Source organism: Oryzias latipes, chromosome 16, assembly GCF_002234675.1.
Source record: "Oryzias latipes chromosome 16, ASM223467v1".
In the NCBI taxonomy this organism is placed as follows: Eukaryota; Metazoa; Chordata; class Actinopteri; order Beloniformes; family Adrianichthyidae; genus Oryzias; species Oryzias latipes.
In genome coordinates, this window is record NC_019874.2 from 17,740,399 (window position 1) to 17,757,752 (window position 17,354).

General features: G+C 40.4%; 2 protein-coding genes across 2 annotated transcripts; both read right to left on the minus strand.

The window, feature by feature from the left end:
* Window positions 1–4,480: 4,480 nt before the first annotated feature.
* Window positions 4,481–16,629, minus strand: rad54b (RAD54 homolog B). The gene is made up of 16 exons (XM_011485236.3): window positions 16,387–16,629; window positions 15,745–15,907; window positions 15,297–15,477; window positions 9,496–9,741; window positions 8,859–9,158; window positions 8,628–8,790; window positions 8,319–8,544; window positions 7,572–7,658; window positions 7,359–7,479; window positions 7,120–7,259; window positions 6,740–7,030; window positions 6,471–6,634; window positions 6,121–6,382; window positions 5,249–5,315; window positions 4,953–5,150; window positions 4,481–4,875 (listed from the first exon to the last, which is right to left on the minus strand). Exons 2-16 carry the CDS (start codon window positions 15,880–15,882, stop codon window positions 4,652–4,654), a joined length of 2,808 nt encoding a protein of 935 aa, XP_011483538.1. The 5' UTR covers window positions 15,883–15,907; window positions 16,387–16,629; the 3' UTR covers window positions 4,481–4,651.
* fsbp (fibrinogen silencer binding protein) lies at window positions 10,268–14,218 on the minus strand. The gene is made up of 2 exons (XM_020710176.2): window positions 11,902–14,218; window positions 10,268–11,471 (listed from the first exon to the last, which is right to left on the minus strand). Exons 1-2 carry the CDS (start codon window positions 12,306–12,308, stop codon window positions 10,916–10,918), a joined length of 963 nt encoding a protein of 320 aa, XP_020565835.1. The 5' UTR covers window positions 12,309–14,218; the 3' UTR covers window positions 10,268–10,915.
* Window positions 16,630–17,354: the final 725 nt, after the last annotated feature.

The following is a 17,354-nucleotide window of genomic DNA, read 5'->3' on the forward strand; positions in this document are numbered from 1 at the left end:
CACGGTTCCAAGGCCATAGGTTTATTAACAAAACAGAAAGTGCTGTCGAGCAGGGAAAACAAATAAAACTTACTGTTGGCTAACCAGGTAACCAGACCAACAGGGTAAAAGACAGCCAGGGATATAACGGTATGGACCCGCACAAGAGGAATGCAAAGACGAGTCTTAAATAACAGAACTGACATGACACAGGTGAAGACAATCAAGGGAGATGGGACCAGGGAAGTAAAACTCAAAATCATGACATGCAGGAAACCTTCAAAATAAAACAGGAAGCAGAACTCAAACTTGACAGAAACAAAAAGGAAGCAAAAACTAAGGCAAAGAAACCCAAACCATGACAATGTGAGTAAAAAATCTGAAAGATCTCTGCATTTTTCTTGTCAGACATCCTGAAAAATTCCCGTCACTTGTTTCGCAAAGGACTAGGTGGTGAATGACTTACATGTCTGCCTCCACTTGTATCCTCAATCTGAAAGATTAACAGAAATTACAACACGAGCTAAAACAGAATAAGTAATAATAATTTTACAACTTTTAATTTTGTTTTTTAGATTTTTTTTTCTATTTCAAGGAATCAAACTGCAAACTTTGCCTCGTAAAAATTTTCAAGGACTTTTAACCAATTTAACCATACAAATCCACTTTAATTTCATAGCCACATCTTATTTGACAGAAGTGTAACTTTCATTAAATGCTGGCATTTTACAACTTAAAAGAACTCAACCAGAACAGAAAGGCTTTTCTGTCTGAATGTTTTTTTTTCTAAAAAACAAAGGTCTTTTTATTTTCTTAAGATTCAGGTTTTGTGGTGCACTGTTTTTAAACAGTTCTTTTTTATGGTTTGGAAAACTTAAAAAATAAAACATCAACACATTTTGTGTTTATTGGTACCCTTTTAGAGATTTTTTTGGGGATCAACAACTAGTTTTCTTTGGGACAGTTTTAGGGTCAACGCATCCTAAATTAGAATGAGGAATACTTTTCTTTTGTTAAGACAAGCTTATGCTGTAAACAGAGAAGTTCAGGTCCATCTGCAGCTTTCAAAATGACTGAAGTCAAAATGAACTGTGACATTGACAGACATTCCAGGGAGTTCAGACAAATCAGCAACCCCACAGAGATGTAATGGATTTCAAAGCATAAGGTTCAAATTTGGGAATGAAATATGTAAAAAATGTAAATAAATAACCATTGCGGCCACACAAAACCCCTTCATTCAACTTTTAAACATGCAATTTTCATTTACCATACAGCTTCGGAACACGTGACCAAACTAGAGGGTTATTATAGAAACTGATGGATTAATCTGCTGCTTTTTTGGGGGGGATTTCTGTCCCAGGCTGTGTCCTCATCTCTGGGACCTGCTGCTGTACATTACAGCTCTCATCTGATCTGCTTGACAGATGACAGGGCGGCACTCAAATCCCTGTTAAGTGCTGGAGTGAAACCAGGGTCAGGAGGAGGGGATGGGCGCTGTAGCTGGCTGTTGACCAGCAGCATCATGTTGACATGCGTTCGCAGAGTGATAGATGACCTCTTTTCATAAATTCTCTGGTGTTTTCAGAGCGGGCCCAGTCACAACCACGCGCTCGTCTGTTGATATTTGCACACCCAGCAACGCCATTGTCCACATCTGTTTAGAATAAACTGCCTCTACCTTTTATATCAATAAAATTCACAATTTAAAAATGATTTAAAAAAAAATAAAAGCTTGTGGATGGTGGTTTTTGAAAGAGCACTCGTGAATTTAGGTAATATTTGAAACAGTTTAAATAAATGTCTTTTTGTAGAGAAGGATGCAAAAGTCAAAATTTCTGCCTCATAGGGATTTTTTTCTAATAATAGCTCACCGACAAGCAGGAGCATGTCTGTTAGTGGGACAGTTAATGAAAACTGACAGATGAAGGTTGAAATAAGTTTGAAAAAAATCATCCAAATGTAAAACAGGGAGAATTTAAAGGGACCTCTGTAGTTGTTATTCACAAATTTTTTAGAATGTTTTGTTTCCGTTTCCGTCTGATCTAAAATTAAAGTCACCTCTTAACACATGAATTATCTTTCTATCTATCTATCTATCTATCTATCTATCTATCTATCTATCTATCTATCTATCTATCTATCTATCTATCTATCTATCTATCTATCTATCTATCTATCTATCTATCTATCTATCTATCTATCTATCTATCTATCTATCTATCTATCTATCTATCTATCTATCTATCTATCTATCTATCTATCTATCTATCTATCTATCTATTTATTATTGGTAATAATTGTACAACACTTCTTGTAGAACACATTCCTTGCTTTACTTGATTTAGCACAATTGTGCAGCTAAACTTCAAATAAGGCATTCTTAAAAAATACTACCGTATTCAAATATTCCTACTAATAATACTAATAACAAATAAGAGCAATTTTATATATAGATAATGATGGCGCTTTGTAAAATAAATGTCAACAATTTCTTCAGCTTCAGTCACCAAAAGTCTCTAAAATGATAAAGAAAAAAAAAACAGAAAGTATTTTTTACCTGCTATCCATAGTTCACAAAAAATTCGTTTAAAAAATCACTAATGAAAAAAACATTTTTAAAGCATCTATTGAAGAAAATTTCTTTAGACTTAAATAGAAAATTTCAGTATTTTCTAGAAAATTTCTGTATTTTCTAGAAAATCTTTGGACCAACAAAAGAAAAAAAGTACAGAGGATAAAGTATACCAAAAAAAAAACTGACAAAGGTAATCAATATTCTTGATTAATCATCCAGTAATTATTAATGGATTTTCTGTCATTGAAAGGGGCACTTTTGTTTAGGAATGTATGTCTGCAGAAACTCAACTGTACCCATCCTGGTGCCAGCCAGCACTACAGAGCGCGCTGACGCACAACTGCATCAGTTTCCAGCTTTAATATGTCAGCAGTTTGTCAGACTCATAAGAATCAGAATAAAGAGGACTGTGACCAGAAGCTTGGCTATACAAGTTCATGGCGTATGAGCAGATTAAGCGGCTCATTGGGAACAATGTGCCTCATCCACAACAGCTGTGAGTTTCTTCTGCTGTCTATTATTTAGTGCATACAGCTGACCTGTGAACCGACCTGGGCTCATCTTAAAACTGGGATTGCTAGTAAAGCTGGTAGCTGGTGGGGGCTTTGCTCCCATTCCACCCTATGCACTCATCAGTATGGCCACTGAGGCCGCTAAACATGATTTGGATCGATATCCTGCTTGGACGAGTGACACTCATCCGTCCAGCACGTGTCCAATAACAATACCAACATTTGCCACACAAAATCTGATTGCTGTGCAACATGCACTTTATATGCGCTTTAACGGCAGCTGTACTAAGTTGCTTGGTGACCGTTGCTAAGCCACCACTGATTTCTCTGTCAAGTAAATCTCCTTGACTTCATTGTTGTTAGAAATGCAGCCCTTTCTCAGCTAATTTCAAAAGATGAATCACTGCAAAGTTTAGCACAGACTTTCATTCTTTCTCAATAATTATTCCTATAACTGCAAGGGAAAGGCAGAAGCCATTTTTGCAAACTCAAAACCATGTGGTGCACCTTAAATTCACTTGGTGAGATTTGGAGTCACACACCTACAAAGTTGAAAACTGAGCTTCACCTGCACTTATGCTAACTGGAATTAAAGAGGTCATTAGCATGATTATTACTAAGCCCGATTAATACACAATAACAATAAGCAATAAAAGATATATAATTTGGATAACATTTAATATTCATCTCAATCAGGGAAGCAGCACTAGATATGTAACCGCTTAACTTTCAGCTATCTCCAAAGAAAGAACTGTGTCTGCGTAAGTACCTCCAACACACCACCAACAGGTGTCAGAGCGACAACAGTTATATGCATGATGGGAAATTGTGCCATCTCCTAAATACATTTCTTACAACAAAGTACAATTGAAGCATCTATGTCCTAAATTCACACAAAGTGGAGATCGACTGGTATATAATAATTACAGTTTGTGGGAAGACTTGTGTTGCCAACCTTTGACAAACACAAACACAAGTCACACACACAACATGATGTAACACCCACGCTGCAGGATTGTGTTCAAGGGCATGCCAAGTCCAATGCAATCGAAAATAATAGTCTGGACAGAACACAGTACGACTCATTTCAACACTAATTTGTACGTTTTTTGAAAAGAATATGCACACGCGCCCTCTCCTGCCTGCTTTCACTGCATGTAACTGCAACCTCATTTGGTTGAATGGTGGGTTTAAAAATTCTTTCTCAACCACCCATTGACTTGAAGATCATAAATCCTCCCACTCTGCACTTGGGAAAATTACTCTGGCTTGACTCAAGAATGACTTTCTTTCACTTATCTATACAATGCAATATGGAACTGGCACACAAACACCGCTGCGTTCATGCACACCCATGTTCGACTCTGCTCTTTGCTGGAAAGAGCGTTATCAGTGACTGACAAAGACTCCGTTTGTTTTATACACGCTGTTAGCATTTTATTTTGATGAACTTTTTCCACGTTAATAAAAACATATAAACAAAGACAGCACTGAAAATACATTGAAAACTGTTGCAGTCACTGTGTGGATGGAATAGGCATGGATGTGTGCGAGTCTGTCCACAGAAGGCTGAATCCAGCATTTACTGGGTCATGTGAGAAATGGTGGTCTGGAACGCGAAGGTGATGTGCTTTCGTGAGTAATCAAGGTAGGGGTCCGAGAACGAGTGCGCGTCCCCGGAGAAGTGTCTCCACTGCATGAGCTCAGACATGCTGAGATGCTTCTGCGTCTGTCCCTTACGGTCACCTTGACGACCGAGCTGGCAGGGCCTGCCAGAAGTGGGGTCCTCCTCCTCTTCCACCACATCTGTGGAAGGAGAGAAAGATCAGCGTCAGTCTGGTGGCACACTGGCGTGGGTGTGAGTGACACGTCTGTATGCCTACCGTTTACTGCGCCGTCCATGCTGCAGCCGCAGTTCAGCAGGTCATGAGTCAGACAGGGAGTTTCCGTCAGACTGAAGAGATCTCGAAGTTCGCTAGAGGAGAAACTTGTGTGTTCGGCTCCTTTTCCCATGTCAACCACGGTCCCCGATAGCCCCTGCTTGGACACCTGTCTCTGATATATACGCTCTTCAATTGTTCCTGAGATGAAGTAAAAAACAAAAAAACAAAAACAAAATTGGCCTTAAACTAGGACACAAATCTGATTTCCAAGCTCATTTGGATCATATCCATCTTGCCTGCAGTGAGAAGACGGTAGATGTGGACAGTTTTCTTCTGTCCATCTCTCCACACTCGGGCCATGGCCTAGACACCCAGACAGAGAACAATTACAATCCAGGATAAGAGACACATAAACAGTGCCATCTGGTGAACATTTATAAGAAATGCAAAACAAAAACAAAAAGGAAAAAGACTGAATTCACTTGTAATTCTCTAAATACATGTGGCCTGTGCTGAACTTTTTCCTCTTCCTTGGCTGCACGGACCCAGAGAAAGGGTTATGGTCAGGATTGCATTACCCTTAGGGTTAAACTAAACCACCAGATGGTTGGAGCTGTTTCTGTGGCTCCCCACTCTTCCAGGGGATGGATCAAATGTAGAGATCACATTTCAAACACCTAGGAGTGTGACAACTAATGGGACTTTAATTTTAAATGTAACTTTTAATATGTGCGGCCAACAACAACCATTGTGCGGGCAATGCTGCAGTGTGCATCATGTGGCCAACATGACTTTCCATCACTTTTTGTGCTGGTCCCACTTAACTACATGCGAATACCGTCAACCAAGAAATATGTATAAAATATTTATACATTTTCCTGAAAAACACAATAATTTTGAAAGCTGTCAAAGCCAGTTTTCCTCAAATTGTATTGGGTAACTTTAAAAGCTTGGGATTCAACATGTGATAATAGTTGTCATTCTTAGGAGCATCATTTCTATATGTGAATTAAAATAAATTTAAAGAACACGTTTAAAAATCCTGTGCTTGTTTTCAAATCACTGAACAGATGTGTTGTCAGAGCAGCTTACAGGACAGCAGCGCATAGGAGTCAAAGGAAATATAGCTACAACCTTTGAACTACAGAAGCATTTATGGCTGACTCACCTGGATGTCGTTGGCAGGATTCCAGTCGATGTCGTACAGCACCAGGTGAGACGCTCCGATCAGATTCAGCCCCACCCCACCGGCTTTAGAGCTCAGGAGAAACAGGAAGTTCTGAGAATAAGAACTGTTGAAGCCGTCAACCAGTCGCTGTCTCTGACCCGTTGGAGTTTGTCCATCTAATCGACAGAAGGTGTAGCCCATGTGTTTGCACAGGTCCTGGAGCAAGTCAAGAGTCTGAGTGTAGTTTGACACTAGAACTACCCTGCAGGGGAAACGGGGCTTTTAAAAAACATATTGATGCTCAGAATGTACTGACCAAAACGAAAAAGAAAGGAAATCTTCACACACACCTGTCTGAAGGGCTGAGCTGTCTGATGGCAGCCAGCAGGTCTGAGAGAACCAGCAGTTTTCCAGAGTCTGCAGTGTTGAACCCTGCTAAAGAATATGTTTCTGGGAAAAGATCTGCCAGTCTTTCATACAAGGAGCTCTCCAAAGTTCCACTCTCTGTTCTTTCCTGCAGAGTAAATAAAAGGTTTTCAATGATTTTGCAAACATTTCCAACTGTCATCCTCGAACCTTTCTCCACAAGTGGAGGTTTGTCTCCCCCTAGAGGCCCGACCTTAACAGTGGCGTAGAGGAGACCGGGGTGGTTACAGAGTTTCTTCAGTGCAGTAATGCAAGCCAGGTGTGTGCTGGTCTGTGTGGAACCCTGCATGCAATCTCTGAAGACGCGGTGGCAGAGGAGACGTTGGTACAGCTCCTGCTGCAGGGCTGAAGGCTCGCAGAACAACGTCCAGTCGACACGAGGAGGCAAGTAACGGTTTATGATCTCCTGTGTCCTCCTCAGGATGAACATGCCAGTCAGACGGGACAGTTCGGCGGCTCGCTCTTCTCCCAAAACTCTCTCCTCCTATTGGAGATTAAAATATATTAATATACATTAATGACTTTCAACAAAACTTCAATCAAGAATAAAGAAGACGGATGGGGCGGCTTAACCTCTGTGCACGACGGCTGCCTTGATCGTAGAATCGGTTCCTCGTACAGTTTTCTATAGGCAGTCGGCGACCCAAGAATCCCTGGGTTAACAAACTCTATGATTGCATGGAACTCTTGGAGATCATTTTGTACTGGTGTCCCTGCAAACCAAAAACATGTAAAAGTTTGCACTATTCTGTTGTTTTTCATAAATGCTCTAAAGCTTTCCCCACTTCTCCTTGATCCAGGTGAGGGAGTACCTGTGAGAATGACTCTGCGGTCACAGCTGAGGCTGGTCAGCGCTGAGGATGTTTTGATGCTGCTGTTCTTTAACCTGTGACCCTCGTCACATATTATGAGACCAAATTCCACTTTCTGCACCTGAAGATGAAAACAAAGATAAACGTGAACTGATTGTTCTCCTTTTTGGCGTGAAAGGTCATAAGGATCTGTGAATGGATAACCTACAGTACCTGCTCCAGGCAGCGCAGCAGCATTTCATAGCTGATCACAAGAACACTGTGCAAAGGGGATAACACAAACTGCTCGATTCTGTGGTCCTAAGAGGATGTAGAAACATGCACAAAGATTTTATGTAAGCCGGGCCAAGGAAAAGGGTGCTACATGTTTTAAAAAGTACAGATATTAAAGTAAGACGTTTTAAATAAGAATAAAAATCAGTGTCATCAAAAAAGGAGGGGCTAAAAGATCATTTTCTGACTTTTAAAATAAAAAACATGCAATACTAAAGGTATATTTTCTACAATTTGTGTAATTTTCTATGTAGTCACTCAGAAAATACAGTATGTGAGCATTTTCTCCTAAAAATCGTATTCCTGTGTATATAATTTTAAAAAGTTAATACAATAAAAAGGCAGATTCATTTTTATGTAATGAAATAATTACATGCAAACTCTTTTACAAAAAAAACATGTTTCCTGCAAAAAGGAAAACGTCCCTTGTTTAAAAAAAAATTCTTTTTTTATGTCTTGCAAGAAAAGCAAGAAAGTTTCTTATTAGCAAAATCTCAGTTTAAGAAAACACATCCTAATAACTAGATTTTTTTTCTTAAAATTATCATTTTGACAATTAAAGCTGGCAGATTTTTGCTTAGATAAAGAAAACCTTTGTTATTTTTTGTGTTAAAAGCACAACATCCTTATAACATAAAAAACAAAACAAAACGCTGATTTGCTCTTTTCTTCCTCTATGTTACAAACCTGATCTACAGTGAAAACGCTGATTCTCTCGCGGCCTAGCCACTTGTTGAACTCCGCCTTCCAGTTCTGTACGAGGCTTCCAGGTGTAACCACGAGGACGCGCTTGGCAACCGGCTTGCCACCATAGGGTCCCTGTTTGAGCAAAGTCCACGACAGTGCCACACTCTGAAGAGTCTTTCCCAGCCCCATCTCATCAGCCAGGATGGCTCCGTAGCAGCTTGCAACCCTGCAGCACAAACAAATCTTTGCGATCCACAAACTGTCCCAAAACTGACAAAGGACATTTCTGTAATATCCAAACTGAGATACCTCATCCCCATGACACACTCGTAGAGAAAGAGCAAGCCATCTCTCTGGTGGGGTCGCAGGTGTTGGGTCAGGTGGGGATCAACAACCACTTCAACAACAGGAAGGGCTGCTTTGTTGTGAAGCCACTGGTGGTTAGTAGAGGGGCGAGGCATCACTAGTGCACCTAAAACAATAGAACGTTTTAAAAAATGATATTTTTTTTCCTTCCATGAGCTTTTGTTGTCTGCTTACCAGGAGCTGAGGGGTCATGGTGGGGTTTGCAGGATTGTTTCCCCTCTGCTTTACCTCCTGCATGTGCCGGTTGGCCCAACATTGTGGGAGGAGTAAAAGGCTTGGAGGTGGGGCGACAGGAAGAAGGCGGTCCCGCCTTTGCGCGTGACTCTGCCTGCTCTGTTTGACCTTCCTGAAAGCAGCGACCTTTAACGTAGTCTTCTGAAGATATGATCCCCATCACCTCCACCTCTTTGCCACCAATCATCAGAGTCTCTCCTTCAGAGAGGGAGGCCAGCTCTGACACCTTGTAGCCTCTCCCTGTAGGAAAGATGTAAGGAGGAAGAATTAAGGGAGTCTTCAAACACTTTGTTTTAGAAAAAGCTCATGTTTTTGTGATTAAAAACTCACAATAGCATTAGTCTGGAAATTAACAGTTTCAGTAAATCAGTAGAAAACTTTGACTTTACAAAATGTGGTAACATTTTTTAATCATACTAAATATATTATAGTTTACTGTTAAGAATCACACCTTAAGGTGGTTAATCTTCAAATTTAAATTACCTTTTAAGTTGAAAAAATTTAATAGCAAGCTACAGTTAACATGCCTCCTCATCTTAAGGAATTGATAAGGAAACAGGAAGTAGTTTAGCTTCACCTTGTCCAATATCCTTCCCCTCCATGTCTTTGAGAGTGGCTGTGCGTCCTCTGGTGATCAGCACTGCATCGCCCTCCCAACGCTTGTGCTTCTTCTTGCTGGCCTTACACCACACCACGCTGAAGTAACGCACTCCGTCCTGACCACAGTCGGACCCTGGGCCTGCAGTCCCGGGGAAACAACCTGCTTTTCCAGTAGGAGGAGGAGGTTTTTGAGGAGATCCGTGAGTCCACTCGAAGCTGCTGTCTGTGACACAGAGAAGAAACGCCACACAATGATCAGCTGGCTCAGACACACGGGCGAAAAGCCACCAGCAAAGGCCCCAGATCAAATCAGCTGTATAACAGGGTTAACACACACATACCTGATAAACATGACGTATGCAGGATGGAAAAACTCCAACAATGCAAATATCCTCTACTTGGTTTATTGCAGTAATTAGGAAACTTTTATTTAAAAATTGTAATAAATACAATCCTATTAACAATTAAGGAAAAGACAAACTGAAAAAAATAGACATGTTCCTACCAACAGTACAAAACAATCAATAGATCAATAGGAAACACTAATTAAATAGCAATCAAAGATCAGTACCACCTCACCTTTAGTTTGCTCTCTCACTATTGAGTTGGCCATCACTGCCAAATTCCACAATCTATTCAGGTACACAGTCCTTGGAGTTACAATGTTAATTTATGGAATTCTGGTTTCACTAAACTGATCAAAGGTGAGTCATTTATAAAGTTTGGCATTTAAAAACCAACAGAAAAACTTTTTTTTGCATTAAAATGGTACCAGATACTGTTTAGGGAGAACAGGTTTACCATATTTAAACGAAGACTTCTCCTTTAATGAATTATTTTAAACCCAGCTCATCCAGAGATGATAACCATGATCAAACATTTCTGATCATATTCACAGGTTTTTCCAGACTTATGTTAGGACTTTCATAAACTTAGTTAAAGGTACAATCCTAGTTAACTTACTGACATGTTAAATAAACTGGTTAAAAACCAAAAATAGTCCAAGTTTAAAAGAATCTGATCATCTCTATACTGTTACTAAAGGTAACTATAACATCATCATTGCTACATTTAGGTGGAAGATTCTGGGTTAAAGTTCAACAGAGGCATATGTGCATTATTACTACAAATACATTTTTCTAAAATTTTGAATTCTACATTTATTTCATCCCATCACAGTGCTACTATCTGATCTTGCACCCTGACAAGCAAGCGAGAGGGATACCAGCATCTATCACAGTTTTTCTTCAAAGAGGAAACAGCTTTTCTGTGTCTGTGTGAGGCACTAAGTTTCTAAAGCAATTCCAGTTCTGAAACTGCTCTCAAATACGAACTGAAGCACATTTGCTCATCAGAAAGAGCTTTGACAGCCCAAAAGTCACAGCTATTCTGCTCTCCTAAAGAGGATTTGTCAATCCATGTCTGAGTCGGGCGGCCTTTAGCTTCTCCACTTTGATTTTTGCTCTTAGAAGTTCTTCCTCCAAATCTTGCCTCCTCTTCAGGCCCTCCCTTTTCTCCTCAAGATAGAGGGCCACCTTTCTGTGATTGGCCAGCACAAGCTCACGCTCCTCTTTGTCCAGGTGCAGGGGGCGAAGCCTGCTCACCTCGCTGTGGGGATACACGTCATTTGAGTAGACGTCTTGGTGTAAAGGCAGCGGTGAGGTAGACAGGGCGATATTCACAGAGGAAGATGCTGGAGACAAGGATGCGTCGTAATCGTGAACACTACTCGACTCCACATCGCCGTCTTGCTCCCGGCTGGTGTCCAGCGCTGGTACCATGAGGGTGGAGAGGATTGGAAGATCTGGTGGCGGTTTCACATCCTCGTGAGGGTCCAGCTGAACCACCTCGTGAGGGACACTTGGGACAGCAGCTGGGAACTCCTGGAATCCAGCAAGAGAGGAGCTGCTGCCCGGGGTTTCAATGGGAGGTATGTGCTTATTGTATATTAATCTAGAAAGAAAAACAAATATCAAAATGTGGTTAAATGGTGGAGGAAATATATAGAGAAAATTAAGCTTAAACTTGTATTTGAGTATTTCTTTATTCAAATCTTGAACAGGTGAAAAAATGTTGGTGGAAAAAGTAGGACATCAGGTCACATTATCTTTTCATCCAGGTTCAAAATAATGAGAATCATGGAATGATTTTAATGTTATGTCATCAAATTGACATTAGATAATTTAAAAACTTGTGTTTAATAATTATATACACCTAAAAAACAACTTAAATATGAAAAGAAATATTATAGAAGCATATCAAGATTAAAGTGACAATTCTCTGTGTTTGAGACATCTGAGTCAAACTGCTCTCTTTTTTTGTGTCCTCTTTAGATTCTTAAAGGTTTTGGTGTGTCTGAGAACAGGTGTAGGTCACAGCATACCTGCGCAGTGCCTGGTCCTTCTCATGGATGGGAACGTGGTGAAACAGGTGAGGAATCATCTCCATAATCCTCCTGGTTGGCTCGGAAATGCTGGCTCTGTACTCCGGCTGGGCGTGTCTCCTTTGCATCACTTCCTGTTTGGCCGACTCCTTTAGTCTCTTATAGAGGGTCCTGAGGCCTTGAGCGGTGCGGTGGGGTCTGTCTCCTCCCAAAGCATTGTACTGCTCAGCCACAGTGTCCCAGCACTTGTTCTTGTCCACAATGACCGCATGCTTGTTGGTGTGCTCCTCAAGGATGCGGATGTGTGGACATACCAGCTTCAACAGGTCCAGCTTCTCAGAGAGGGTGAAGTTGGAGGACCGAGCCTTTCCCACCATGCTGGACGGAAACATGGAGCTGGAAGCCATCTCATAGCATAATGGATTCAGATTGCGTCAGATCAGATGCTGTCACCCTTCTAAGAAACTCTACACTCAATGCGGTGGCTCTTTAATCCGTCCTGTTTTTAGTCCTTGCTGCCATCTTCCTTTGGTCCATAGATCTAACCCCCTCCATGTCTCATCTCCCCTCTCTGGTTTAAATGGTAAACTGTAGCTAACAGGTGCATGGCTTCACACACTGCTGGGTTCTCTCACAGCTACGCTGCACAACAAAAACAGGATGTGCTGCACACAATAAGAATCAGGCTTAACTAGGCCAGCCTCGCTTAGGCCCCCGCCTACTGCAGAGGGTTTTGGATGAATTCCTCCCAGCTTAGGCTGACGTAGCTAAGCTGCTTAAGCCCAGCCCGACCTACATACAGCCTGGTCTCTCTAAACCCCACACCAAGCTAAGCAGCACAGTCATATTGTCTGTACTGTCAAAATAAAATGGTAATAACATTCTGTTGTGCTTTTAGTGGAGATCAGACGGTCTCTAACTGCAATAAAAGAGGTTATTTGGTTTCAGAGTCTGTTATCTTTAGGACAGAGATGCTCTGAAGTAGAGCGAGTTTAACTCAATGAGCGGGGGACGGGGGGCGTGGGCTCACTGAGCATGCTCAGAACAGCAGCTTCTCTGCCCCGCCACGATTGTTGTTGCTGCACGTGCGGTCAGTTTCGAGCGGGGCATCACCAAACAGTCCGCCGAAGCACGTGGAAAACCGTGCAGACACGCGCCGCGTGGCTTCAGGACGTTCGTCTGATCCCGAGCACAGTCCTAATCTGGACCCAGCAGCTGCTCATTTACATAATGCTGGACCTGCTGCATCGACCCGCCCGCTCCAACAGACTCTTTCAGTGTAGAACAGTGATCACGTGACACCGTTTAAGGAGGGGAGATGTGTTTAGTCCCCCAAGATCTTTTTTTATTTAAACAAAAACATTCCGAGTGGTTTTCTATTTATGATTATAAAATTATAACAAAAATCCCACAACATAATTGTCTTAAAAAGCCACATTTCATGTTTGTCTTAAGCCTCCGTTTCCAAAATCTCCTCCACGTGGGCGTGGTCATTGGTGCTTAGCTGGTAGCCCCGCCCCTGACCCCTCCCCTTTCTGCAAGCTGTGTCTTCCATGAGTGAAGAGCTTGGCACAAGAGGGGGGGCACAAATGACAGACATAGAGGTGTTTCTCAGAAACGGTGAAGTGACATATTTTCTGTGTGTATCAGACCCTGCTGTATAATAAAATTACACACGAAAAATAACTTTTACTAGCCCATGAAAAATGCTTTGAATTACATTATAATTTAGGCTACATTGCACCAGCAACACTAGCTGTGGCTCAGAACTGTTTTAATATAGCACATGCAGATTGTTCAATTCACACCAAATACAATGAAATGCCTGAAAGAAAGTGACTATTCACACGTAATTTTCCAAATACGTGCAGCCAGTGCTGAAACTTTTTTCTTGGCCGCACGGACCCAGAGGAAGGGTTAAGTTTAGGAGCATGTCTTATGGATAGGGCAATGCTGTGTTCACACCGAACGCGAGTGGCGCGGCAGAGGCAGCCAGTTTTCAAAGTTAATTACATGGTAGAGACGCGTGCTGAGGTCCAGTGGTGTGATTTAAGCGACGGGTGTGGTGCAAAGGTCTGGCAGCAGCGCGATTTCAGCGGCGCTGTGCAATTTGATACCCGTCCGAACCAAATCACCAAACAGTACTACTGTCCTACACCTGGCTGTGGATCCTGCCTCTGGCTCGTCTCTGCTCTGCACCTGACCGTGTACCTCGTCTCTGCTCCTGCCCTGACACCTGGCTCTGGATCCTGTCTCCTGCTCGACTCTCGCCCCTTACTGTCCCCCCAACTCCGTCTGGATAAAGCTCGTCTGCTGGACTTTAAATATGTAGTTGTAGAGTTAGATAAGTTAATTCTTCTCTAAGAGTTCTGGTAAATCGCCTGTCCGTCCTGGGGGAGGATCCCTCCTTCATGGAGGCACCCCTGAGGTTTCTTCGTTTTTTCCGGAGTCCGTTTTTTTTAGGAGTTTTTCCTTACCGTGAAAGGGGTTTAAGGGCAGGGATGCCAGTATAGCTTAGTCAGTTTGTTAGTTCATTTTAGAATTTTCCTATTGAACTCTTTGTATTCATGATCCTTTTGAGTTCATGTTTCACTTTTTCAATTACCGATACTAAGCCCATCGAGACGACTGTTGTTGTGAATTTGGGCTATACAAATAAAATTGAATTGAATTGAACAGTACCTGTAACGGTTATGCTGGGCGAAGGTGTGTACACCCTGGACAGTCTGTCCCAGGAGGTGAGACGTCATGTCATTGACTAAAAGCGTTAGCAATGTCTATAAGATCAATACCAAATCCAGTATTAGTTCTAATTAGATCTGTCAGCTTTAATGGTAATTTGAATGTTTAAGCATTGTTTTCTAAAACCTTTTGGAAGTATGTGTGTGTATGTGTCTGTAAAGTTTTGTAAGGGACATGCTTATGTTGGTGGAGCAGGTTAGAGAAAAAAAGCCAAATTGTTTTCCCATTATTATGATAATTAAGGAAATACAAGTGATAAGTTTAAACAAAGTAAATATATATTGTTGATGCTGATGATGAATAAATTCTACAGTTTAGCTGAAAGTGTTATATAAAGTAAATTCAGATATTATTTAATTCCGTCAAGCATATTATTTTACAACACTGACATCTTTTCAGTAGATAAATTAAACTTGTATGTCAGACTGAATAAAAAGTGCTGTATGAAACACACAAACTGGGTTGCAAAATATGTTTACCTGAAGAGTCAGATCAAAACCACCAAAAAACAAAAATTAAGTATAAAAATAAAGGGCAAAAAAAAAATTCTACTGTAGACCAGAGGGACTATTTTACTGATGACTCCCCAAAACATTAGGATACAACAGAAGTAGTACTGCCTTATAAATTTACACAAACAATTAGAAACATACCTTTATTTTCATCTTCTGTTAAATCTCTTAATCCAGGGACGGATTTGGTGTCAGCCTCGTTTTCTTTACTGTCAGTAGCACTGAGAACTCGAGCCAGAGCCCGTGACAAAGGGGCAGTTTGGCTGGTTTTAGCAGACACATTTATTTCACTTTCCACTGCCACAGATAGACTTCTCTGGACCTGCAAAAGAAGTGATATCAGTTTAATTACACACACTTGAGTCCTCATTTTGGTCCCTAGTAATCCCTGCAACTAAATTTACATGAGGCAAAAAAATATGACTGTCAAACCGCTGAACGTGGATATTTCTTTGCTTCTAGTGATTTAGAAAAGCTGATTTACTGTGGTGACCCCTGAAGGGATATGCCAAAAGGTAAACTGCAAAAGCTACTCAAAAAAAGAGAAATTAGTAAAATTGAGAATTAAACACAGTGAATAGGAACTTACTTTATCCAATGCATTCACCAAACCCGGTTTGGGGGCCAAAGGCTTTGATTCAGTTTGAAGTAGTGAAGCTGGTGAAACAAATCGTGTTTTTTTCACTGCATTCCCCAAAAGCTGACTGGGTGCTCCTGAACGCCTCATTCCTTATAAAAGGTCAATGTGCCCCCTACAAACAGAAATAAACTACATTTTAGAAACACAATGGGGAAAACATAGGCAATTTTTCAATAGCTACACCTTTGAAATTCTTAAAGAAAAAAGAGGTATAGAAGAAAAAAAGTGATCTAAAACAGGCATGCTTTACCAAGAAAGACTAGTGATTTTTTTTAGTTTTTGCATTTAGAATACCTTAACCGACTAAAGATTTCTACGTTTTAGCAACTCAGGATCAGAAAATGTGTTTCTATTAACGCAATATAAATATAAACTCTTCAACAAACAGTTTTGAAACTTTTTTGTTGACTCTAGTGACAATTTATGTATTTTGTCCTTTATCAGGTTCCGTTTGTCGTTTTTGATTTTTACTTTTAGACTAGTTTGAAGTAAGTAAAGTCAGCGACAGGCTGTGTTTAACTGTTATCACGTGGTCAAGTCGAAAGTTTAAATCGGCCGTAATGATATTTTGTAACAATGCGTGATACATACCACCGACGAGAAAATGTTATTTTGGAGAATTACTTAAATATCGTCCAATTCAACTTGATAAGTTTCCCACAGTGTAAGCGGAAAAGGCAACTTCCGAAACATGTCTCCCGCTGAATTATTTGGGGGTTCTGATTGGTTAAAAGTCAACAAAAGGCGTGGTCAAATGAGAAAAAAGCATGTTTGATTTGAACACCTGGACAGCCAAATCCTTTCAGCATGCCTAAACCTCTTTTTTCAGACTTTATTGACAAATAACACAATAGAACAAAATAGTGAACGTCTCAGGGGTTACTGAATATGTACATTGCAGAAAGAAAACAAAACAAAAAAAAAAATTATGTATACGTACAAATACGTATACAGTGTATGAAATTAAAAAAAAAAAATCAAATCAGTTCGAATTGCCTTTTGGTTTTGCAGTTGTTTGATAATGTTACAGTACTGATTGATTTCATTCAAAAAATGCTGGAATTTAGGTTTGGAGTTGGACCATTTGGCTTAATTAATATGGAATTTTGCAAATGATGAAAACATCTATGTAATAAAGATACAATCTTTGTCTACATTGTCATTAAGATAACCCGGAATAATTTCTTTATCCAAAAATTGTACAGTTTCTTTTAGTTAAATTTTCTATATAATTTTCCACTTCCATCTACAACATATTTGTATGTATGCAGTCCACAAACAGGTGATAAATGGTTTCCTCTTTCAACAACAAATCAACAAATCTTCTTTTTTTGGCAGGATATATACAATGCGATATTTTGAAGGACACCTCTTTTATTTTGTTATTTAAACAACATTTTTTACTAACATTCCAAGCATTAGTCCAGTTTATGTCCACACATTTTGAGTAGCTCTCCTAAACGTATTTCAGATCTTTTCTGTGGTCCATGACAGCAGCAAATCGAGCATAGAGGTGTACATTTAACAAAATAATAATTTTAGTGAAAAGTAATGACTAA

Coding starts and splice junctions, on each gene's coding strand:
- fsbp (XM_020710176.2), bottom strand. CDS start 12,308: ATGGCTTCCAGCTCCATGTTTCCGTCCAGCATGGTGGGAAAGGCTCGG. Junction 11,472..11,901: donor AAGGACCAGGCACTGCGCAG/GTATGCTGTGAC, acceptor TTTTCTTTCTAG/ATTAATATACAATAAGCACA.
- rad54b (XM_011485236.3), bottom strand. CDS start 15,882: ATGAGGCGTTCAGGAGCACCCAGTCAGCTTTTGGGGAATGCAGTGAAA. Junction 8,791..8,858: donor CCATGACCCCTCAGCTCCTG/GTAAGCAGACAA, acceptor CTATTGTTTTAG/GTGCACTAGTGATGCCTCGC. Junction 7,480..7,571: donor TGCTGCGCTGCCTGGAGCAG/GTACTGTAGGTT, acceptor TTTCATCTTCAG/GTGCAGAAAGTGGAATTTGG.